The sequence below is a fragment of the Zootoca vivipara genome, chromosome 16 (assembly GCF_965207765.1).
Source record: "Zootoca vivipara chromosome 16, rZooViv2.hap1.1, whole genome shotgun sequence".
Classification (NCBI taxonomy): Eukaryota; Metazoa; Chordata; class Lepidosauria; order Squamata; family Lacertidae; genus Zootoca; species Zootoca vivipara.
The window spans coordinates 16223696-16248088 of NC_142599.1; the positions used below are offsets into that span (position 1 = coordinate 16223696).

General features: G+C 47.3%; 2 protein-coding genes across 3 annotated transcripts in view; one reads left to right on the top strand and one right to left on the bottom strand.

Moving 5' to 3' along the window:
* Positions 1 to 1105: 1105 nt before the first annotated feature.
* Positions 1106 to 23332, bottom strand: HNF1A (HNF1 homeobox A). The gene is made up of 10 exons (XM_035099417.3): positions 22847 to 23332; positions 13068 to 13267; positions 11131 to 11317; positions 8469 to 8698; positions 7460 to 7683; positions 6931 to 7129; positions 6477 to 6668; positions 5248 to 5369; positions 4583 to 4724; positions 1106 to 3696 (listed from the first exon to the last, which is right to left on the bottom strand). The coding sequence occupies exons 1-10, from the start codon at positions 23182 to 23184 to the stop codon at positions 3569 to 3571; spliced, it is 1962 nt and encodes a 653-aa protein (XP_034955308.1). The 5' UTR covers positions 23185 to 23332; the 3' UTR covers positions 1106 to 3568.
* SPPL3 (signal peptide peptidase like 3) overlaps positions 15609 to 24393 on the top strand; it is a 61843-nt gene continuing 53058 nt past the window's right edge. Inside the window, exon 1 of one of the 2 annotated variants that reach the window (XM_035099420.3) lies at positions 15609 to 16006. The gene's annotated coding sequence lies outside the window, so the exon portion shown is untranslated. Of the gene's footprint in view, positions 16007 to 21225; positions 21458 to 24393 lie in introns of those variants that run through there. The other variant, XM_088659789.1, reaches the window with a different exon arrangement.

Below are 24393 nucleotides of genomic sequence, written 5' to 3' on the forward strand. Positions count from 1 at the left end.
ATAGAATTTTAGAGTTGGAAGAGACCCCCAAGGGTCATCTAGCCCAACCCCCTGCAATGCAGAAATCCCACCTAAACGAAGGACACCTCTGGGACATGAGGTGCCCTCAGCAGTGCCCCCTCCGAGCAGCGTAGTTGTTGGGCACCAATCGAGGCAATGAGTGTTACAGGCATCAACCTTTTCGTCTGATTCTTCCATCTCAAACATCAGCTTCCTATTGTAGCTGCAGCACAGCAGGCAAAACCAAAAGACAATTTTTTAAAATAAAAAACCTCACATGAGGGAGTTCTGACAGCCCCCTTTGCTTACTGAATCTCTGCATCCTGTCTGAAGTTAAAAGTGCAGGAGGATTGCCAAGGAAAACATGGTGAAAGCCTCTCCCAGGATCTTCTCCCCAGGCATCAGGTTCCCTCAAGTGGAACTAAAGTGGTTTCCTGCTGGTCTTCAGCCCCAAATGCCGTGAAGTTAATAGCAGCAGACACAGACACACACACACCTTCCCAGCTGTGCCAGGTACTGTAATTTCCTGGCTTGAGCACATCATTGGAGAGGCGTCTTAGACACTCTTGTGTTCTCCTGAAGCAAACCAGTGATCACCTCTATGGTGCTGTTTGGGGCAGGGGCGGGGGCAGCGGGGAAATGGAACCCCAGAATTGCTAGCTTCACCAGGCAAAGATCACCCTATCTTCCCTGTACTGTACCTTTTCCCTGGAGTGTTGTTTTTTTAGATGGTAAGCCTAAGGGTAGGTAGGGACAGTCTTGTTTTGATTGCGTGTAAACTTCTCTGAGAGCCGCTTTGGCTATACACAGTGGGGTGAAAAAGTGCTGGAAATAAATAAATAATATGGCCGTGCTGGCCGAGGCTCATGGGATATGTAGTCCAAGGAGATCTGGAGGCCACCAGGATTGCTAAAAATAAAAAATAAATTAAAAAATGCAATGCTAAAATATGGCTCCTCTCGGTCTCTTGGCAACTGGCAAAAAAAATTTTTCCCCCTCTGTTTTCCTTAGGAATGGAACTCTGGGCAAGGATCTTACCAGACCTTGATTATACTTGCACTTTTTTGGGGGGGGAGGGGGTGGAGCTATTAAAAGTCCATTGAGCCACAGCTTTGCTTAGCTTTATAAACAGGCAGCATGACACAGAAGTCTTATACATAACAATTCCTGCCCCACCCTCTGTTTGATTTACTGACAATTTAAATATATTTACAAGATAGAGCCAAACAGGCAATTGGTGGCTGGAAGAGGCCTCTGGCACTGCGTGGGACAGCAAACACTTTGGGCAGAGATGCTTGTTTTATTGAGACTCCAAATAAGCAGGGTGATGGTTTAAACTAGGTCCCGGGGGTTACTGGATGGGTATCATTGGGTGCTGTTTTCCCCTCCCATTTGCAGTGCTTGGATACTACTGATTTCACTTCTTCCCCCACCCTCTCAGCTGTGGCACATTTTGGTTTCATTTTAGCCACCAAAAAGGGCTTTACCTACTCTGGCATGGCACTTGAGAAATCGGTCATTATCACAGAGCCCCAGGGGTGCCATCCCCACACTCAAGAAATTATACAGGGAGGAAAACTGAATTCTGCCAACTTTGCAGCTGGCATGATTTAGGACAGGAAGGAGTGCTCACATTTCAGATCTTCTCCTTCTCTTGCTAGGCCAAGGATTCAGATGCGCTCTCTCTCTTTTCAAACTAAGGAACGATGAGAGATACTGGGGTGAGGGGGGAGGAACTGAAATCCCGTACTTAAAAAAGTAACATCTCAGTGGCAAGAGGTTCCTGATTCTGGTGCAAATTATGCATTTTAAATGTCTTTATCAGGGTGTGTTGAACAGTTAATGCCGCAAAAGGGGTTCTGTATAGGCGGGGAAAGGAGGCTAGGGGTTCTTCGGGTTAGGCAATATTTCTCAAACTTAGGTCCCCAGCTGTTGTTGGACTACAACTCCCATCATCCCTAGCTAGCAGGACCAGTGGTCAGGGATGATGGAAGCTACAGTCCAACAACAGCTGGGGACTCAAGTTTGAGAAACACTGGGTTAGGGTGTAGGGGGTCTTGCTGTGGAGATAACTGGGGAGGTCGAGGTTTCCATGTGTGTGAAGACCTGCTCCTTTGACTATTGGAAGCTTCAACAATGCCCTTGCTCACACAATCTTTGGCTTTGCTTTGGGTGTTGTTTTCTAACTACCATGAGGACTGGCAACTTGGTTTGCGTGTTTTGTAAGAGCAAAGTGAGGTTCTTAGAATGCAGCACGCATTACCAGATTCTGCACCTGAACCGCATGTTCTAGGTTTCACAGCTTGCCTGTATGAATGCATTGTTCAGTAGCAGGGACAGGGGAAAGCGGACTTCCAACCTCCTCTTTCTGGCCCTCATAATTCTTGTCAGGTCACATTCCTTACTGGCCTTGCTCAGTGCCCTTAAGTGGTTTTTGCCTGGCTGGAATGTGTCTCTGAACTGCACTAAAGGCCCTTGATTGGCTGGCTGATGGAGGGACTTCTGTGTGTGGCTGAAATGTTAACCTATCACAAAAAAGTAAGAGGCACTTCCGCTGCCCCATGCAAATTCTTGCCACACCCAACATTGAGCTTCTGAAAATGCTTCCTGTATCATACGTTCTTCCTATGAAAGACTATTTTAGAAAAAGTTCATCTAGTCCAACCCCCTACATTGCAGAAATCACAGCTGAAGCTGGGCCACTCTTTTTCCTCCCTTTTCCTGCAAAGGTGTCACACGTGGCTCCTGTAAGGCGATCTGTGGCTGCCAAGAGCAAAGTCCTAGTTTCTCAGGCCAAGGAGCAGGAGACTTCATAGGGTTTCTGGCTCTGACCCGTTGGCTTTGTGGCCTGGCTGAGCTCCTGAGTTTCCTCCTCAGGGGCATTTGCTTGACACAGGGCAAGCTTGAATCTTGATGACCAGCAGGAGCAAAGAGTAAGAGGATGATTTTCTTTCTCGTTTTGCACCAAGATGCGCCTACCTGCACAGGGTCTGCCTGAAGCTTGAACCCGTCAGCTGAAATGTATAGGACATGTGTCTCTTGCTGCTGCTGGAGCCCAGCCCTCCTTGCTTCTGCCTGTAGGGCTGGCTGGCTCTTGCCTGGTCTAAGCTGGGCTACAGCTTCTATTGCAGTCCTGTCCTGAAGGCAGAGTCAAAGAGCATGGGCCAGCCAGCCTTTCCTCTCTTGTTTGAAAAGACACAAAGTTCCTCTTGGCATTCATAAAACAGTTGAGTTTGAGGGGATCCCCAAGGCTAATCTAGTTCAACCTAGGAATCATGGCTAAAGAATCACTGACAGATGACCATTCAACTTCCAACAAAGGAGAGTCCACCACCTTCGAAGGGAGTCCGTTCCGTTCCTTGTGTGCATATTTTCACCTCTTGAGCAGGGTTTTGGGGTGTGGAACAAGGGTGTGTGTGTGTGTGTGCACAACGTCCTGGAGGAGAAAAAAAGCCCCCCAAGCTGGCTGCCCCCTCCATTCTAGGCAGGCAGGCAGGCAGACATCAGCAGGTGGCGGCAGCTTCGAATGAGGCTTCTCTGCACTTTGGGTCCTTGGGTGGTCATCAGGCTACTGAGTGGAAGAGGCCATCTGGGTGGATATAAAAGTCTCTATCACACCATGAGTGGACGGCAGCAGGTGGCTGTGGCTGTTGGAGGAGTCGGAGCTCTGGTAGAGCACCAGGCTACTGGAGGAGACTGTTTGGAAGGAAAGGAGAAGAGGGGAGGGGGAAACACCCATAAGCACATGTGAGTGTACGCAGGGGGAGATTATCACTCAGTTCCTTAGGGACATAGGCTGGTTTACACTGCGATGGACCATTGGTCCATCTAGTTTAGCAGGGTCAACACTACAGGCAGCAACCTATTTCACGTAGGGGTTGCCCCAAGCCCTACTGGAAGATACTGGGGATTGAACCAGTAGGGGTTGCTCCAAGCCCTACTGGAAGATACTGGGGATTGAATCGTCTCATCTGCAGGCAATGCAGGCACTCTGACACTGAGCTACAGCCCTTCCTTCACTTCCTACACCCGCAAAAGGGAATAGACACACATGCACACACACACCCCTCCCTCCCAAGCATTTTAGGGTTGCAGTGCTTAGTTCAACCTTCCCCAACTCCCATTGGCCCAGGCCAGTGCAACTATATGATACTGGAGCTGAAGAGAGAGCAGCTGCGAGTCAGTGTAGGCAATACTGAGCTCAATGGGCCAACCTATAAGGTGGTTCTCTGTATTCCCACAGCACAGATGTGGTGGCTGGGGCTGATGGTAGTTGCAGTCCAAAACATCTGGACAGGCATCAGATTGAGGGAGGACGGCTTGGGCAAACTCCAGGGATAGCCAACCAGAAGTAGACTACAACTCCCATCATCCCGGATGAATGGTCATACTGATTGGGCGGATGGGGGTCATAGTCCACATGGGCTGGCCCAACACTAACCGATAAAAACTGCATGTTACTGTCTTGAGGGTACAATGTTTATGAAATCCCCCTGTTCCACCAAAGAATGGAAAGCCCTCAATGTTGGCAGGAGCTTCAGTTGCCGCATTCTTCAAAGCAGGGCTCCCCACCCCCACTTACCAGCAGGGCTAGAGGTGAGTCGATGGCTGGGCTGGAGGTGCTGGATGGTGGCATCCTGGTTCTGTAAGTGTATGGTGGAAGCCTGCACGGGGGGCGTGTGGATCCCAGACTCTGTGTGTGCCTCAGAGTCTGATGTGAACACCTGTAAAATGTGGGAGGGAGAGATTAACAACACATTAAGAAATCTGGAAACTGGAAATTTCAGATTTATTATTATCATCATCATCATCATCATCATCATCTTGATTGAATAGAAGAATATCAACAAGCTGGAAAGTGTGCAGAGAAGGGCAACCAAGATGATCAAGGGTCTGGAAACCGAGCCTTATGAAGAACCAGTTAAGGGAACTGGGTATGTTTAGCCTGGAGAAAATTGAGAGGTGATAGGATAGCCAAATGTCTGTCGCATGAGAGATGGAGCAAGCTTGCTTTCTGCTGCTCCAGAGGGTAGTGCAAGTGCACGATGGATGGCTGAACTGATGGATTCAAATGACAAGGAGATTTTGGCTATATATTAGGAAGAATTTTCTGATGGTAAGCGCTGTTCAGCAGTGAAGCAGACTGCCTCAGAAGGTGGTGGACTATCCTTCCTTGGAGGTTTTTAAACGGATTTCAGTGTTTTCCCAGGTACCTTCTTTCCCGGCTTCCCCATCAGCCCATCTTACCTGCTTGGTTGGCGTCAGGCTGGCCAAGGCGCTGAGGTTGGCTGTGTCTGTGATCAGCATGGTCTGCGGCAGCAGCCCAGTGTGGGCGTACTGAGCCATCTCTGGTTTGTGGCCGTAGAGAGCTAGGGGACCAAAAAGGCATAAGAACAGAGGTTGTATGGGGGACTCTTGAGGGAGAAGGGAACCATGGAGTTAACTCTGGCGTCCAAGCATCTGTAGGGTGACCATTATCCCTTGTTTACTTTTTAAACATCCGTTGTACCCTGCTCTCCTTTGTCCAAAAAAGCTCAATGCTCTTAGTAAGGGAGCCCTTCTCGTTTCATCCTGAACAACAACCCTGCAGGGTAGGTTCCCTCTCTCTACCACCACCACAGCTTCTTCCGAGGTTGTCCTCCTGGGGCTGACAGAAAAAGGAGGAGGGTGTTATTTTAGAAGGCGACCAGGGGAAGGAAGGGAACGCTTTCAAGATGGCTGTACAAAGGCGTGGGGGTTAAGAGGAGGTGGAAGAAGGGTGGAAGAAGTGTGGTGTTGCGGTTAGAGTAACAGACTAGGACCTGGGAGAGCTGGATTCAAATCCCCACTCACCCATGAAGCTCACTGGGTAACCTTAGGCCAGTCACCAACACTCAGCCTAACCTACCTCACAGGATTGTTGTGAGGATGAACGAAGAAGAGAACTGCGTACGCCACATTGTGCTCCTTGGAGGAAAGGTGGGATTAAATGTAAGGAAAAATAATAATAAAACAAGGCGGGGGCAATTAGCTACACTTTCCTCACAATCCATGTATTCCTTTTTAAATGGGCAGCCTGATCTTCCTCTGTGTGGCTTATAGGAGCCTCTCCATTTCCTTCCATCCAAACACTGCAGCATCTGATATTCGGAGGCAGACTGCCACTGCCCAAGGAGGCTCAGTTTAGCTGCCAAGTCTAGTAGCCAAGGGTAGGTTCATGTGCCTTTTCTCTAAACCACCGCATCTTGCAGCAGGAACATTCCACTCCAGCCTCCCCACCACCCGCAACCTGATGTCCTGCAAGTGCTTTGGACTACAAGTCCCATCAGCCCCACCCAACACAGCTGTATGATGAGAACACAGCTGTGCTGACTAGCTGGATATGATGGGACATGGAATCCAAAGCATCTGCAACGAGTTGAACAAGGCTGGCCGTGAGTCCTTGGCCCACAATTCCGGGGAGCCTCCCTCCCTGCCTTGCTGGCTCCCCAACCTACCATGAGGTGCCTGGATCTGGGCCATGGTGGCCATGAAAGGGCTCTGGTTGAGATGGCCCTGGACCTGTTGCATGATTGGCTGCTGGTACGATGGGTGCAGCTGCTGGGAGAACTGGACTGGTTGCAGGGTGGTGAGGCTGCTGCCCATGTTGTTGATCACTGGGACACTCTGGGGCTGGGTGGAGGCCAAGCCTGGAAGACAGAATAGAGCATTTTCAGTGGTTCACTTTTTTCTCTCTCCAAAAAAACACCAGCTAGTTCCAGCCAGCCAGGGAGCAAAGTCTCCCTTTTTTTTTGCAGGAAATCTGCAGCGGTGGAAAGCGAGAACCAGTGCTTGTCGTCTTGAAGCATCCTGGCACTGTTCTGCAGCTTTACTTCAGTAGGTCTTGCTGCACAATGAGGACTAGAAAGCTGTTTGCTACTGTGTGCAAATGGCATGCCTTCCCTCACTTACCGATGACCAGCGTGGAGGCCCCTGTGTTGGTGAAGGCTGGTGTGAGCGAAGACGTGTCTCCCGGCCCAATTGCCATGACACCTGGGAGTGATGCCATGATGAGGTTCTGGGTTTGCTGGCTCAGGGTGTGGTTCTGCTCTAGGCTGTGCAGGGCTGTCAGGGTGCTAACTGGGGGGAGAGAGCCCCCCGGAGCGGAGATCTGTGCACAGGAGAAACAGGGAAGAGTATAAACATGCTTTTTGAGGAGAATTGCAGGATTGTGGGATATACATTTGGGGTAGCTTAGAAGTGGTGTGATATTAAATGCACTTATTGACAAGCTTGGCAGAAAGTAGAACCACTGGCAGATTTATGGATGACTTTCAGGAGATCTGCAAGGATTTCTGCTCCCCAGTTGTTCGACAAGAGCAGCAACAAAATGGCTCCCAACCATACAGTGGAGGCTAGTTCCCCTTTGGGACTGATAGGGCGCAAGGCAGGGAGCCCAACACTAGGTGGTGCCAACGAGCCCAGGCAGTGCTTGACTCACCAGCTTTGCCTCTCCTGCAGAACTAACTGAGCACAGGCCAGGGGAAGAAGCATGGTGCAAGATAGTCTGGGTGGTCACAATGGAATTGTTTCCCCCGTGCTGGTTGCCGTCTGAGGAATCTGTCTCACTGACGGGCTGCTGGTTGTACCTCATGCCGGAGTCGGAAAAGGAGAGTTGTTGTTGTTGCTGCTGCTGCTGTTGCTGCTGCTGCAAAGGGGATTGTTCTACAAACAAACAAAAGAAATGGGGGAGAGATAATTCTTAGTAATTTGTGCTTAAGTTGAGGACGTTTAGCTCTGATCTCAGACAGGGCCGGCCCTACCCTTAGGCAGAGTGAGGCAGTTTATTTAAATCATTAATTTCTTCCTCTACTGGTTCTGCTGAGAGACCACATGTCATGGTCTATACCTGAAGGAGCGTCTCCACCCCCATCACTCAGCCCGGACACTGAGGTCCAGCTCCGAGGGCCTTCTCGCGGTTCCCTCACTGCCAGGTTACAGGCAACCAGGCAGAGGGCCGTCTTGGTAGTGGTGCCTGCCCTGTGGAACGCCCTCCCATCAGATGTCAACTATCTGACTTTTAAAGACACCTGAAGGCAGCCCTGTTTAGGGAAGTTTTTAATGTTTGATGCTTTATTGTATTTTTTATATTTTGTTGCAAGCTGCCCAGAGTGGCTAGGGAAACCCAGCCAGATGGACGGAGTAATAATAATAATAATAATAATAATAATAATAATAATAATCTGAAATGCTTCCATTGCAACTGGCCATTGTGTGAATTGTAACTTGTAACAACTTGTCCCGGACTTTGCTTTCCCCCCATCCTCCCTCCCTGCTCCTTGCTCTTTCCTTTTGGGCTGTGTCCTTTAGATTCTAAACTGGAGGGCAGGAACTCGGAGGTGGTGATGGGGATTGATCTGTAAGCTACTCTGGGAGTCATTTTGGCTGAAGTCTAAGAGCTGTGTGGGTGGGGAGAGATTTAAAATAAATAAACAATGCCTGACACTCACCGTGGACCTTGCTTGGTGAGAGGGGCGTTGATGACTGGAGCGAGGAAGAGCCCAAGGTGGGCACAGATCCGGGCTGCGGCCCACTGTAGCTATCCATGGCGAGCTTGTGCCGGAAAGCCTCCTCCTTCCGGCGGTTGGCAAACCAGTTGTAAACTCTCACCTCAGTCACCAGGTTCGAGCCCAGACCCTGGGCCTGGGAAGGGGACACACCGCGCTGGATGCACTCTGCCCTACCGAGAAAGGCCATGGATTTGTCAGGTTGGGGACGGGGGTTGTGTTAAGGCGAAGCCATTTCTCCAAAGGGAACCCCTTCAAATCAAAGGAGTGGTGTGTCTGTTGCACCATTTCCAAAGAGATCTGAGCTGCATGAAGAACATACTGTAAGGAGAGCTCTGCTGGACCAGACCAGTGGCCCATTGAGTCCATCATCCTCTTCTCACAATGAATCTCCTCCATGAATCTGTCTAATCCGCTTTTAAAGCCATGCCTATTGGAGGCCACCGCTGCCTCCTGTGGGAATGCGTTTTGTTCCGTTTTCCCGATGTTTTCTTCCCTGAGAGTTTTCTCCTTTAATGCGACCCTTCACTTGACGTAAAGGCCACTTCCAGAAACCTAGCAGAATCTAGTGAACTTTTCATGTTCGGAAAATAAGTCTGTTCCCGCTTCCCCAGAAAATCATGGAATGAAACAGGGCCGTCTTAAGCCCATCCAACGCCCCCTTCCAGAGTCTCTCCAAGGGCCCGGGAGTGCCAAGCGGACCGCGGCAGCAGCGGGAGGCCACCTCCGAGGACTCTGCACTGCGCCTCCTTCTCGTTTCCCCAGCGCTGGGTTCCGCTCAGTCAAGCTTCGCCACCAGCGCGCGCACCGCGGGACCAGCAAGAGCTGCTTGGGCGCTGTGTGCACGCTGGTGGCAAAGCTCGACTGAGCAGAACCCAGCGCTGGGGAAACGAGAAGGAGGCGCAGCGCGGAGTCCTCGGAGAAGGAGAGAGACGCGGCGCAGCCTCTCAGCTAGTGAAGCGCAGTCCTGGCCAGATCGCCGGAACCCTGCGCTCACTTGGCGCCCTTTCAGCGCCCTCCAGCGCCTGGCGCCGTGGTTCTCTGCGCCACTAGCCTCTATGGCTAGGACGGGCCTGGAATGAAATCTGGGGCGATATTTCAGCTACTCCCCCCCCCTTTCTCAAAGGATTCTGAGCCCTGTAGTTTGTTAAGAGTTCTTGCTTCGAATTGTAACTTGGTGAAGGGTGAACTACTGTGCCCAGAATTATTTGAGGAGGAAAAAATGTGCTTTGGGTGTATTTTAAAGGTGTGAGGAGCACACGGCTGACAGCCCCTGAGCTATGAAGCATTTCATAAGATCCCAGTATAGGGTGCAAAAGTATCCCATCGTCCCTGACTGTAGAGGCGCTTTCAAGTACAGTGGTACCTCTACTTACGAATGACTCGACTTACGAATGTTTCTACTTATGAATGGAGCTCCGTCCGCCATCTTGGATGCTGTTTAGATAGGATTTTTTCTACTTACAAATTTTTAGATAGGGTTGCTTCGACTTACGATTTTTTTCTATGGGATTCAACTTACAATTTTTTTTGACTTACGAATGTGCGTTCGGAACGCATTAAATTCGTAAGTAGAGGTACCACTGTAATTACTTTTGGCGCCTCCTCTGCATTAATTATAGTCTAACCATAGTTGGCTCAGATCTCTCTGTACTTTTGCATTTTTAGTCCTGATATTCATCTAGACCTCATATCTGATTATATGTTTACGGTAGGTCTCATTTGGGGTGAAATAGTTAAACTGGGGGCAGAATGAGAAAGGAATTATTAGCCCCAGCTCAGCCAAAACCAATAATTTACTTCCTCCACCCATTTCTTCCCACCCCCTACTTTGTGTAACATAAGTAAGAGCCTGCTGGATCAGGTCAGTGGCCCATTCAGTCCAGGATCCTGTTCTCACGGTGGCCAACCAGATGCCTGTGGGAAACCCGCAAGCAGGATTTGAGCACAAGAGCACTCTCTCCTGTGGTTTCCAGCAACTGGTATTCAGAAACATCACTGCCTCCGACTATGGAGGCAGGGCATGGCCACTGTGGCTTGTAGCCCTTGATAGGGTTATCATTGCATTAATCTGTCCAATCCTCTTTTAAAGCCATCAAAGTTGGTGGCCATCACTGCCTTTAGAGGGCGCAATCCCCATAGTTTAACTATGAGTTTATCCAACCTCACCTTTCACCAGCCCTTTCCAGGCACAGTCCGCACCTTAAAGCTCCGTGTCCAAGCGCCTTCCTTTCCGCTCTGGTGCTTGCCCTGCGAAAACCCACTCTTTAAAGCTCAATCAGAGCAAACAGCAATCTGTGAAAAACCAGAATTGACTTTTTCTCCAATGGAGCGCTAAAATGTGGGCTTTTTGCAGGGAAAACTCTGGGGCAAAACAAACAAACAAACAAACAAACAAACCCATGCTCGGACAAGGAACTTTTAAGCACAAGGAATTTGTGCCTGGAAACAGCAGGGCAAAAGGTAAATGTGGATAAGTGCTATGTACTGCATGAGTTTTTTCGTCTAGGAGAACAGGATGCTGGGCTAGATGGGCCAGTGGCCTGATCCAGCAGCGTCTTCTGGTGTTCTTATGTTCTTAAAAGAGGGACCTTCCTCCATTCACCTGTTGCACTCCTCCACTAAGGCTTCCCGTTCCTCCTTGCTGGGATTCTTCTGCCTCTCATAGGCTTGGAAGAGGATTTGCTGTGAAGCTGGGCCCCACTTGAAGCGATTGCGTCTGCCTTTCTTCGTTGGCAGGTCCTCTCCCATCGCATCTTCTACCATAATGCCCTGGCCAGCGTGGGTGAATTCTGGAACCACAGAAAGGGTGGGGTGCAACCATCTCTGGGGCAGCCCTTATGTTGTAGAACTCCCTCCTTCTTCTTTTTTTTGGGGGGGGGGGGTCAAACACATCTCTTTGTCCAGGACTTTAGCACCTGACCCACCATATCCTTGTGGTTCTAAATTGTTTTAAACAGTTTTTAATGTTGTATTTTAAATTGTTATGTGACCTTAGGTTGAAGGCTGATAATAATAATAATTATTATTAATAACAATAATAATAATACTGTCCATTTCTTGAAGAAACCAGATGGGAGGGGGCAAAGGGGGGCAAACTAAACAAAGGCGTCTAAAAAGCAACTCAATGGAATTACAGAAAGTTGATTGAGTTGGCGGCAGGGATGACACCTAGGTGGGAGGGGGGGGGAAATGGAGTCACTAGAACATTTTCTAAAAATGTTTAGGGGTAGGCCTACTCTCATTTTGACTCAGGAAAATCACCATTTTATAGTTCAAATCAGGGGCAAATAAATACAGTAAATGGACAAAAGTATACAAAGATTCACAAAATGTTTAAGGTATGTGTACCCCTGCGTACACCCAGGAAAAAAAAGCACTGCATAGAAACATAGATATAAAAGTATGTGTTAAGGGTAGAAAAAAAACCCATCTCATTGTCTGGCTAGGTCAGGCATCCCCAAACTGCGGCCCTCCAGATGTTTTGGCCTACAGCTCCCATGATCCCTAGCTAGCAGGACCAGTGGTCAGGGAAGATGGGAATTGTAGTCCAAAACATCTGGAGGGTTGAAGTTTAGGGATGCCTGGGCTAGGTCATTTCCTGGTTCATACTATTTTTAGCATCCCCAAAGACAGAATCCCACCCTACAGGAAGTTGCTGCTCCCTGCGTACCTTCTAAGGCTGGGTTGAAGGATGCTCCCCAGGGCCAGATCATTCATCCAGATATGCAACAGGCAGCCTCATCAAACAGAGAGAGACTTCGGAGCGGGTCCTTTGGGTTCTGAGCAACCAGAGGCTCCCTTGTGCCCTTGGCAAGGACCTGTATCAGTGCCTCCCCATCCCTTGCACCCTTGGTAGTAGGGCTGGGTGATAGGTATATATCATCCAGAACTAGTTTGAAGTCCATATCGTGATAATGGTTTAGCAATTTTTGACCTGGCAATATATCGCAAATCATGATGTGTGTGTGTGTGTGTGTGTGCGCACTTTGCAGAAATCACAATGTGGGGGAAAATGCCCAGCCAGCCAATGCCTCTCCCTCCTTATTTCAGACATGGTGATATATCAATATATTGCGGTGTTTAACTGTTGATATAGCACCATGTTGAAAACCAGAGGAGCCTACCCTCCTTGCCTGGCCATCCAGGGCAACGGTGGAGTAGGCTGGCGGGCTCCTAGTCACTCCAAGCAGGAGTGGAGAGGCACGGTTTTTGTGGCCCCTGGGCCTGCACCCTTGACAGGGGCCAAACTGGCCAACCCCTAGGCACACCCCGGGCAGCAACTTTCAGTCACTGAATTCATTTATTTCTCGCAGCACATTTGAAGCTGCTTGCCAGCCATGTTTCGTCCAACTAACAGGAGCAACATTTTGCAGACATGGAAATTCAGCATGCATCATGGCACACAAGTGTTGGACCTTGGCCCAGAATCCCTTGCAAATGTTGGGCTGACCGGCTCTGCTGCTCTTGAGCAGGTAGAAAATGGCCTTGCTCTGGTATGTGCTTTGGGGCTAGGGAAGAGCTGCTGGTTGCTGTACTTACGCTGAGCCACCTCTCGCTGCTTGCGGACGTACCAGGTGTAGAGGGCAGCCCTCTTCTGAGTTTTCATAGGTGTACCCTTGTTGAGATGCTGGGAGAGGTGGGATTGATTCAAGCCTGTGGTGTCTACCACCTCCCGCTGGGGAATATTGTGCTGTTGTAGGTAGGATTTCACCATCTTGGCTACCCTCCAGGGATCCTCTCTGGAAGGAACAGAAAGCACACTCTACATGAAAGAGGGTTACAGAGGGTTGGTCTACAGTAGATGACCTTTCGTGTCCTTTCTCCCTGTGAGTCCTGAGAAGCAAGGAGAATCAACCAATGACATTTCTGGTACAGTAGTAGATTTTGGGTCAACACTAGTAGTCATAGCTGTCAAGTTTTCCCTTTTCTCACAAGGAAGCCTATTCAGCATAAGGGAATTTCCCTTTAAAAAAGGGAGAACTTGACAGCTATGGTAGTAGATGCTGTTCAGTCTCCTCTGTGCAGCAGGCTGTCCCAGCTGAATAAATTTATCTTTACCATGAGTGTCTACTTGTTAAGGTTTTAGTCTTGTTTTAAATTTATTTGTCGTTTTTGTGTTTATAAAGTGTTTTTCATTATCTTATGTGTAAAAGGCCCTGAGATGGTAGTTTAGAAGGTGGTTAATAAATTAATTGTAATAGTAATATTATTATTATATACCGTGGTACCTTGGTTCTCAAACGCCTTGGTTCTCAAACACCGAAAACCCGGAAGTAAGTGTTCCGGTTTTTAAACTTTTTTGGAAGCCAAACGTCCGATGTGGCTGTCGGCTATTGTTTCCGGGCCACCTGCACCAATCAGAAGCCTTGGTTTTTGAACATTTCATAAGTCAAATGGACTTCCGGAATGGATTAAGTTTGGCACTTTTGTTTTTGCTATTTGTTTTGCGTTTTTGTTGTTGAGGCTTTTTCGGTTAATTTGTTTTTGTGACTGTGTGGAACCCAGTTCAGCAGCTACTGATTGATTGATTGTGTGACTGCAGAAATGGACAAAAGCCCCCCATCTAAACAAATGACTATCATCAGTGCTGGTAAGAAAAAGAATTAATTTTATTTTTTATCATGTACAATACAATCTTATTTATTTTATAGTACAGTACATTGATTATTAGGGACCCAGGTGGCGCTGTGGTTAAACCACTGAGCCTAGGGCTTGCTGATCAGAAGGTTGGCGGTTCGAATCCCTGTGACGGGGTGAGCTTACGTTGCTTGGTCCCAGCTCCTGCCAACCTAGCAGTTTGAAAGCACGTCAAAATGCAAGTAGATAAATAGGAACCGCTACAGCGGGAAGGTAAACAGCATTTCCATGTGCTGCTCTGGTTTGCCAGAAGCGGCTTAGTCATGCTGGCCACATGACCTGGAAGCTATACGCCGGCTCCCTCGGCCAATAATGCGAGATGAGCGCGCAACCCCAGAGTCGGTCATGACTGGACCTAATGGTCAAGGATCCCTTTACCTTTACCTTTACATTGATTATTGCTTTCATTTTAGGATCAATTGTCTTGTTAGATAGTAAAATTCATGTCAAGTTGCTGTTTCAGGGGTTCTTTTTAAAAGTCTGGAATGGATTAATTCGATTTTGCATTGATTTCCATGGGAAAGCACGCATTGGTTTTGGAACGCCCTGGTTTTGGAACGGACTTCCGGAACAGATTAAGATTGAGAACCAAGGTACCACTGTAGCTATTAAGTTGTAGGCACAACATGGAGATTGTTGAGTGAACCTCTTTAGAACATTATGGCACCCATCCGCCCTTTCTCCATACCTTAATCTCATTCCTATCCTATTCCTGGATCAGGCCAAAGGGTCTATAGTCCTGGTCTCAAAGTGGCCAGCAAGATGCACTCCCTTAAGCAGGATTCGAGCATCAGAGCACCCCTCCCCCACTCATGCTCTACATTTTGTATTCTATGAATACTGGTCATTGACCATAATAAAGAATTGAATACTGTAGTTTTGTATTGTATTCCTGTGCTCCACTCCATATTGCTGTTTTATTGTGCTCCTGTATTTTGCATTTTTATATTTTGTTGTTCGGTGGAGTTGGGGGTTTTTTAGTGGAGATTGTGAAGCTGCTTTGTGGAGGAAGTTTCTCAAAAAGCAGCGGAACACTTAAAAAAAACAACACACCATGGAGTTAAGGGAAATCCTGAGCTTCTTTCAAATGATCGAAGCATGAACTGGCTCGTTCTTTCATAGCGCAGTTCAAAGTGGTCCTGTTCAATGTTCACTGTCTCGCAGGCTGCTTCCCACCCGCTAGGCCTGGTGCCCCATATTATCCCTCTCTGACCCTTTTGCCAGCGCCAGTTCAAGCTTCCCTTTTTGCTGGGTTTCTGAGGTCACTTTTTTTAAGGGCTTCTCACCTCCCTTTTGTTACCTGAACAATAAGTAACCCAGGTAGTTAGTTATAAACTCAAAGGGAACAAGAGCCTGGTTGATAATTTATAGCAGCATCTCAAATTTAAATGGAAAGTAAATATCAAGTTGTTAGCATTAAAAGAAAACCCAATCCGGAGAACCGGGGAAGCAACATTCATGGGGGGGAATGCCTCGATGTTCCAGTCGTAATGAGCCTTTCGCTTAAATGTTATTTTCCTTTTTTAAATTTTGGTTTAACTTGCCCGCTTTCCAACATCTGCCTTCTTGCTATTCATTCTCTACGCTGCTTCCCCACCCCATTATTCCATGCCACTTCCTTGAACAATGTTGAGCTGGGTTTCTGAGACCCATTCTTGGTACAAGAAAGAAGACCTTTGATCCCTTTGAAAAGTAATTTGGGATTCCTGCTTCGGACCAAGCCCTGGACTCAATATCACCACTGCTGTTCACACCATCCCTGGTCTTTGAACCCTGAAGCCTGCATCTTTGTTGATTTCATTGAATAAATTGGACTTGGAAAGGACAGAGGAGGAAAAAAGGTAAGAACTGTTCCTCGTGGCAACATCCCCCCCACCCCCTGTTGAATTTGGCCTTTAGGCTGGCCTGTGTACTGTGTGACACAACAAATATGATGTTGCAATTTGAGCCCAGAGCCCCAACAGCTTTTGCCATTCGCAGCAAAACAGAATCTAAATTTTTTAAAACTAGCATGCATTCTCCTCCACTGCATTAGAAAATACGATCCACGTTCCTACTCCTGCCTTCCCAAATATTGTAATTTTAAAATTCTCTCTCTCTCTCTCTCTCTCTCTCTCTCTCTCTCTCTCTCTCTCTCTCACACACACACACACACACACACACAATTTTCAGTTTGCTCTTCAAGGAAATAATAGCTTCACATTTTCCTCTTAGAAAAAAACACAATCCTAACATATTTTAAAAAGTGATGTTAAACACCCAATTTTAATTCTCTGCTTCTGTAATTTGAACAAAGTAATAATGGCATTGAGAAGCAACAGAAAATGATTGTTCTCTGTAGCACAGAGATTTTCAGGCTTTTGGGATTCTGTTCAGCGCTAGTCTACCAGCAATTACCAGTGCAGAGCTGAGGCTGCACATTGTAGGGTAAGATTGGTAGTGATGAGCAAAACATGCTTCCTAGGAAGTTTGTCTGCCCTTACTGATACTCTCCCAAGAGGAGGGGAGGTAGCCAACAGGGTGCCTTCCAGATGTTTTTTGAGCCCAGCTCCCATCAGCCCCATCTGGCGAGCATCACATTGGTTTGGCCAACCAGAGAGGAATCCTTGATCAGCTTTTAATATTTCTATACAAGGGCACTCTTTGGGGAAAACCCCCCACTGCCGTAGCAGATTTACAGCACTTAAGAGGGCTATATCAGTTTCCCCACTGATGTTTAAATTACATTCTTAGCTTCACTTGTCAGAATACTCGACTCTTCCAATGGAAATGCTGCCCTCATTCCTTTCTGTGCTGTATCAGTACAAAAACTATTGTGGAGGACAGGGCCTATGGATGGCTACTATAGCTGTGCTCTGCCGCCACAGTTAGAGGTAGCAATGTTTTTGATTACCAGTTGCTAGAAACCACAGGAGGCGAGAGGGATCTTGTGCTCAAATCCTGCTTGTAGGTTTCCCTATGGGGCATCTGGCTGGCCACTGTGAGAAGAGGATGCTGGCCATTAGCCTGATCCAGCAAGCTTTTCTGATGTTGTTAGGATTGTTCCAAACACGTCCTGGTCATAGCTGCCAAGTTTTCCCTTTTCTCGCGAGGAAGCCTATTCAGCATAATGGAATTTCCCTTAAAAAAAGGGATAACTTGGCAGCTATGGTCCTGGTGCTCTTTGTGAATGCAATGGCAACAACTTGTTCAGGGGAAGGGCTGTGTCTCAGGGGTAAAGCAACTGTATTGCATCCAAAGGTCCCAGGTTTAATCCCTGACAGCATCTCCAGGCTAGGTTGGGCATGTCACTTGCCCGAAACCCCAGAGAGCAGCTGCCGGTTAGTGTCAATAACACTAAGCTTGATGGACTGATAAGTCCTGACTCAGTATAAGGCAGCTGGTTCCTAAATGAGGCTATGCCTGATACCAGTTATTCTTCTGTCCCTTTCCTTTATGGGGAGAAAAACTCCACCCTCTCCACAGGGTGGGGGAAGGCCTGGTGAGGGGAGTTAACTCAGCTGTAAAACCTGCCTAGGTACTTTTGGCGTTATCAGGACATTTGCTACAGCCAAAGTCCAAACTGCTTCAGAGGATTGAATGAACTAATTGTCTGGCATGGCTGAGCATGTGTTTGCTCTCTTCCTGACCTGTGGGAAGCACAAGGTAGTTAGCTATAGAACATGAAATTTCTATGAAGCAACTCAGAGGTTGGCCTGCTAATGTTACAGACCCAAGTTTGGGATAGAACTGGATCGTGAACTTAAAACATCATACTTGGCATGATTGATCAGGCTTGAGACACATAGTGCAAAATGAGGCAGCCACCTCAAGTGGCAGATTTTGAATGCTATCATAAGCAGAACCTTGGAAAGACCTCTGGGGCATTGCTATGTTCTTGCCTTATCCTTGTTAACTTAATGCGCTTTGCACAGCAGAATTCCCTGTTGGCTTGAACTTAACGATTAATTTATTTATACTCTGCCTTTTACTCTGGCAGGGACTAGAGGCAGCTTACAGATAAAAATAATAACAACTAAAAACATAGAAAAAAAAACAATTAAAAATTAAACATTGTTAGAATTAAATCTACAGTCATACCTCGGTTTAAGTACGCCTCGGTTTGAGTATTTTCAGTTTAAGTACTGTACTCCGCGGACCTGTCTGGAAAGGATTAATCCACTTTCCATTACTTTCGATGGGAAAGTTCGCTTCAGGTTAAGTACAGACTTCCGGAACCAATTGTGTACTTAAACTGAGGTACCACTGTATATATAAAAATATATTTATATATATATACACAGATAATTACAATAAAAACTGCATGGTGCCAGCTATTTGTTAAAAGCAGTCAGTTCCTAAAAGCCAGTTGGAACAACAAACGCTTCACTTTTGAGTAAAAGGACAAAAAAGGGGGCAGCCACTCTAACCTATTAAAAATAGTCAGTTCCTAAAATCCAGTTGGGACAAAAGAGTATTCACCTGCCACTAGAAGGGCAACGAGGAGGCAGCCACCCTCAACTATTACCACCCTTAGTCCCATAGCATTTTGGATGCATCCTCCAAAAGCTGTTGTATACATCTTAAAGATAGGAAGAGCCTGCTGGATCAGAAGAGTGGTTCATCTAGTCCTGCATCCTGTTCTCACAGTGGCCAATCAGATGCCCCTAGCGGGAAGCCCACAAGCAGGTTCTGAGTACCACACCACTCTCTCCTAAAATAGGAGCTCAAGGCAGAGTTCATAGCCCCTTTCCTCTCCACTTCATCTTCACAAGAACCCTCTGAGATAGACCAGGCTGAAGGTTGGTGACAGGCCCAAGGTCACCAAGTGAGCTTTGTCACTGAGTGAGGATTTGAACGCAGGTCTACTCTGCCTCTCTAACTCAGTTTCCCCAAATCTTCCCACAGCACATAGTTAAACTCCCACAGAAGGCAGTGATGGCCACCAACTCGGATGACACCAAGAGAGGATTAGACAAATTCATGGAGGAGAAGGCTGTTGATGGCTACTAGCTCTGCTTTCACACTCAGAGGCAGTAATGTTTCTGAATACCAGCTGCTGGAAACGGACGAAGGCGGTTGTGCTTTTGTGCTTGAGTCCTGCTTTGAGGGTTTCCCGTAGGAGCACTCGGTTGGCTACTGTGAGGGCAGGATGCTTGACTAGATGAGATATTTGCTTGAACCAACAGGCTCATCTTATGTTCTTAACCTGGTTCCTTCCAGATGTTTTGGTTTTTATAACTCCCATCAACTCCAGCATAACACAGCCATGTAGATACGTTGCAGTGCAAAACAGCTGGGTGGCACCAAATTCGTGGAGGCTGCTCTCACCAATTCATCACACTGCCTCTCATTAAAATGCACCAAGCAGATAAAGGTAGAACTAAGAGCTGGTTGTCTAAACCTGGTGGAGTGGCTACAAGTGTGAACTGGTTCATCTCTGGTTCAGATTTCACATCAGTGGGCAGAGGGTCTGTCCAGACTGGTGTGTGTGTGTGTGTGTGTTCTGCAACATGGCGCTGATGCAATAACAGTGCACCAGTGATGGATTTATACTGGACCATCCACACTAAACCATTCCAGTTTATTGGTTGTTCTACTCTGCTTCCCTTGTGTTGCTGCTGCTTTATTGCTTTCCAGAGGGGCACTCTAGCACTATAGTGCAACACCCTTCCTCTCCTACCCAGGACGTTTGTGGTATAAAAGGTTATAGGATATTACCAGGACATTACTGGAGATCCACTGAATAGAAATGAATCAGCATGCCCACCCTAAAACCATAGCTGTCAAGTTTTCTCTTTTCTCGCGAGGAAGCCTATTTAGCATAAGGGAATTTCCCTTAAAAAAAGGGAGAACTTGACAGCTGTGCCTAAAACCTTTGCAGGCACAAATAGTATTAAAAGCAGGATCGGTATAACTGCCCCAATCCCATCATAAATTTTTGTTGTTGTTGTTTAGTCGTTTAGTCGTGTCCGACTCTTTGTGACCCCATGGACCAGAGCACGCCAGGCACTCCTGTCTTGCACTGCCTCCCACAGTTTGGTCAAACTCATGCTGGTAGCTTCGAGAACACTGTCCAACCATCTCGTCCTCTGTCGTCCCCTTATCCTTGTGCCCTCAATCTTTCCCAACATCAGGGTCTTTTCCTGGGAGTCTTCTCTTCTCATGAGGTGGCCAAATTATTGGAGCCTCAGCTTCACCCAAAATTTAAAGGACGTGTGGGAGGCCCCTTAGACAAGCCACTCCCTTAGCCTTGATCCTTTGCATATGAGAATAGTAATGCTACTGGCCTACCTAGTAGGAGTGTCTCCACCCCCATCAATAAGCTGAGGTCTGAGGTCTACCTCTGAGGGTCTTCTGGTGGTTCCTTCACTGCAAGAAGTGAAGTTACAAGGAACCAGGCAGAGGGCCTTCTGGTTGGTAGTGCCCTCCCTGTGGAATGCCCTCCCATCAGATGTCAAAGAGATTAAGAACTACACAACTTTTAGAAGACATCTGAAGGCAGCTCTGTATTGGGAAGTTTTTAATGTTTGACGTTTTGTTGTGTTCTTATATTCTGCTGGAGCTAATGCGTGTGAATAGTAGTAGTACTGACCTACCTAATAGGGTTGCTGGAAGGATTACTGAGATAATGCCTGTGAAGTGCTTTGAATGCTCAAATATGCCATATGAAATGTTGTGTCCTCGTAGTTGCAATCCATTTTTCATGAATTAGTTGAATTGCCTTTACGACAGCCCACTAAGCATCGGAGGAATTTTAAACTTGCCATCACTTGAGAGCCCAGTGTGAACCCACCTGCAATGCTCCTTTCCAAATCCTAATAGCATGATCCTCCCCCTCTTTCACCTTTTCATGGATGTCCATCACAAAAGAGGAGAGGAGAACAGGTGTTCTCCTGACTCCTTTGGCTTCCTCTGAGAGGAGACACCTGACAAATCACCAAAAGTTAATGATCAAAAAGCTTATCTGAGCCTTTTCGTTTATAAATTTATAAGACAAAAGAGAAATAATAAAGCCACTGGATAATTAGTAACCAGCTCAGTCCTGAGGCTTTGGAAATCAAACTGACCCTAGATCTCAACACAGACTCTGGGAGAGGTGGAGGGGAAAGGTGGGGTGATGCAAGGGGTCATTTGGGAGCCGGGGAACTTTAAAGATCGACCCCGAAAAGGGGAAATGAGCAAAGAAAGATGATTTGAGGGGGTGGATGCGGTTAAAAATGGGAGAAAGAAAGAAACTACAAGACAAGAAGGAACAATGGTGGAAGAAAAGGACTTTTGGAGTCTTGAGGCCTTTTTCCTTCCACTCACAGGTAAGAAGAGCTTGTGACACTGGGCTCAGAAGCAAAAGCAGTATAGCTAATTATTGTGACTCAGTTGGGAACTTGCTTAGCTTTCGTCAGTTTTGGGTGGGATTTTGCTCTGTGGCCTGCCCCCCCCAAAAAGAACACAACGTTGTCATAAATCATAGAGTTGGAAGGTACCACAGGGGATCCCCTGAATGCAGGAATCTTTTTGTCCAACGTAGAGCTCGAACCCATGACCCTGAGATTAAGAGTCTCATGCTCTACCGAATGAGCTATCCCACAGATTCCCCACTGACCCGCCTTCCATTTGCTTCCAAAATCAGAGCTGTGGTCTTCACAAGCTGTCCCTATCAGTAACAGAAGGGGCTGTTTTTGCGTTCATATTTTCCCCGAGGAGCCCTTCCAAAGGAACTCACGTAAATCCCCTCCCTGCGTACAGAGATTCTCCCCCAGCCCCATATAAATATTATTAGATTCGACAACAGCCTAGAATTTTAAAAGAATGTTTTTACTCTCCCCCCCCCTATGGAGCTCATTTATAAGTAGGTTGTGGATATATTATGATCAGCAAGAGTGGGAAAGAAAGTAAGGGAGATGGGAAAGAATGGTCGCAACTTTCCTGCTAGGAACATTTGCATGAATTCCTAGGGAATCCTGTCTTTGTCCAAGGCTGGAAGCACATACTTTGAACATGTCTGTTTTGCCAGTAACAACAAGATGGCTTATCTGAGTTATTCAATACTGAGGGCAAGAGTGTTGTGTGTTTGGGGAACATGTCTCAGGATGGCAACTCTATGACGCTTTATTTCACATCTTTGAACACTTCTGCTTTAGAAAGAAGTATGCGGATAGTTCCCCATGCTCATCAACCCCAACTGCCCGAAGATAGTTTCTTGCTTGCTCAGGTTTAGAAAAATGATTCTGGGCTCTACAAGGCTAACTCTTCTACCTCCCATGCAACATCTGAAATGGCGGACAGGATAAAAAAAAAAGAGAGAGATGTGTTCCAAAGATGAGTGTGTTCCAAAGTTATTCCTCACCTAAAGAAGTACCTTCTTATCTGAATTGGACTTTAGGGGCACTCTGGTGGCATGGGCCTGAAATTTTAGGTTTTAACTGTACCTTTTATTTAGAATGATCTCAGACAGGGAAGCTGGGTTCTTGTCCAGTAGTTGTGCTATAACGTGAATCTCTATGCCTTTAGATCGGCTGCTAGCACTAATGTAAGGGTTAGGGTGATTTGAGAAGGTAGAGGATAAAAGGGGACACACACACACACACAAACACACACACACACACACACACACACACACACACAGAGAGAGAGAGAGAGAGAGAGAGAGAGAGAGAGAGAGAGAGAGAGAGAGAGAGAGAGAGAGAGAGATATGCCCTTACTGTAATAGTCTTTCCACCACGGCTTTCTGGTGTGCAGCCTCTTCTGGGCTTAGGTTTTCCAGCTCCTTCATAATTGGCGGAGTGAAGTCTTCTCCATCGTCAGAGGTCTCCTCTTCGGACATCCTGGACTCCCCCATCCCATTGGCAAGAGCCGTGAGTTCTGTGCAGGACTCTCTCTTCTCAACTTGGATCGTGCTGGCAGTCCGCTGCTGGCTGTCGCCATGCTGTGGGTAGGGGTCCGATTCCATCAGGGCTTTGATCAGTGTCTCCTTGCTCAGCCCAGATTCCAGGAGAGCCCCCAGCAGCTCCACCTGAAGATGAGTGAGTTTTGAAACCATGGTCTTTTAGTTCTGGCCGCTTCTCCTAAGGCCCGAGTTTTGTTTTTTTTACGTGCCCGACGCAGATTCCGGTGTTTGCTACACCATGTTTCTGAAGTCACCCGTCGGAGCAGAATAGAAATGGCAGCAGGTTCGGCCTTTGCAAAACCCCCCCCCCCACAAAAAAAAATTCCCCAAGAGGAAAAAAAAGCAGCTTCAGACCCCCCACAACTGTCCTGAGTCAGTGCTGATAAAGGGACCCTCGCCTATCTGTTTACATTGGAGCGATGCAAATTCTCCAAGGTTCATATTTATCTGTGTGCTTAGGCAAGTTACTGAACTTTGGACTTCGGCATTGCAACAGCAGTTCACAAAGTGCCCAGGAAGGGAGGGAGAGCGGGAGGAAAAATAAGAGGGGGAAGAAGAGTGGAGGAAAAGGAGATGAGGCCGCACAGGAGACACCTCTTGAAGAAAAAGAAGGGACAAGGTGGTGGTGGAGAGGAGCAGGATCTGGGCATGGGAAGAAGTTTAATGGCATCTCCTAGAAAGGTACATAATGGAATGATACAAAGCTCAGTGGCGCTAGAGCACCTGCTCATAAGCAGAAGCAGTCCCTGGCATCTCCAAGTAGAGTTGGGAAATACTCTTGCCTGAAACCCCAGAGAGCTGCTGCCAGTCAGTGTAGACAGTACTGGGCGAGATGGACCAATGGTCTGACTTGGTATAAGGCAGCTTCCTATGTACCTTTGGGACGTGGCTGGAAAGTCTCAAAAGGGCTGGCCCAGCACATTCTGGGACGTAAATGGTCCTGTCCTCCTCAAATGGTTCTCTCCCTCAGCTCCTAACTCATTGGGTCCATCAGGAGGTTGTCTTCTGGAAGAAGCACTGTTGCAATGAAAATAAGCTGCGGAAGGGCATGGCCACGCTGTTGGTGATAGATTTGACTTGAGGATGACAACCTATCTGTCCCACACTCTGCTGCCACCAGGGATGGGTGGATCTGTCAATCTGGGTTTCCCTCACTTGTTCATATTTCCAAGTGTAAATTCAGTTCTTCATGTTTCCATATCAGTTTGTTGTTGTTTTTAAAGTCTCCTAAATTTCTCCTAATTTGCACATTTTTTTATCCTTCTTGTTGCTACTTATAAACAGCCTTTTCCCCAGACTCCTACTCAAGGGGACTTACACAAATTAAAACAACAGAGATGAAATACAAAAAGCTAAAAAGAC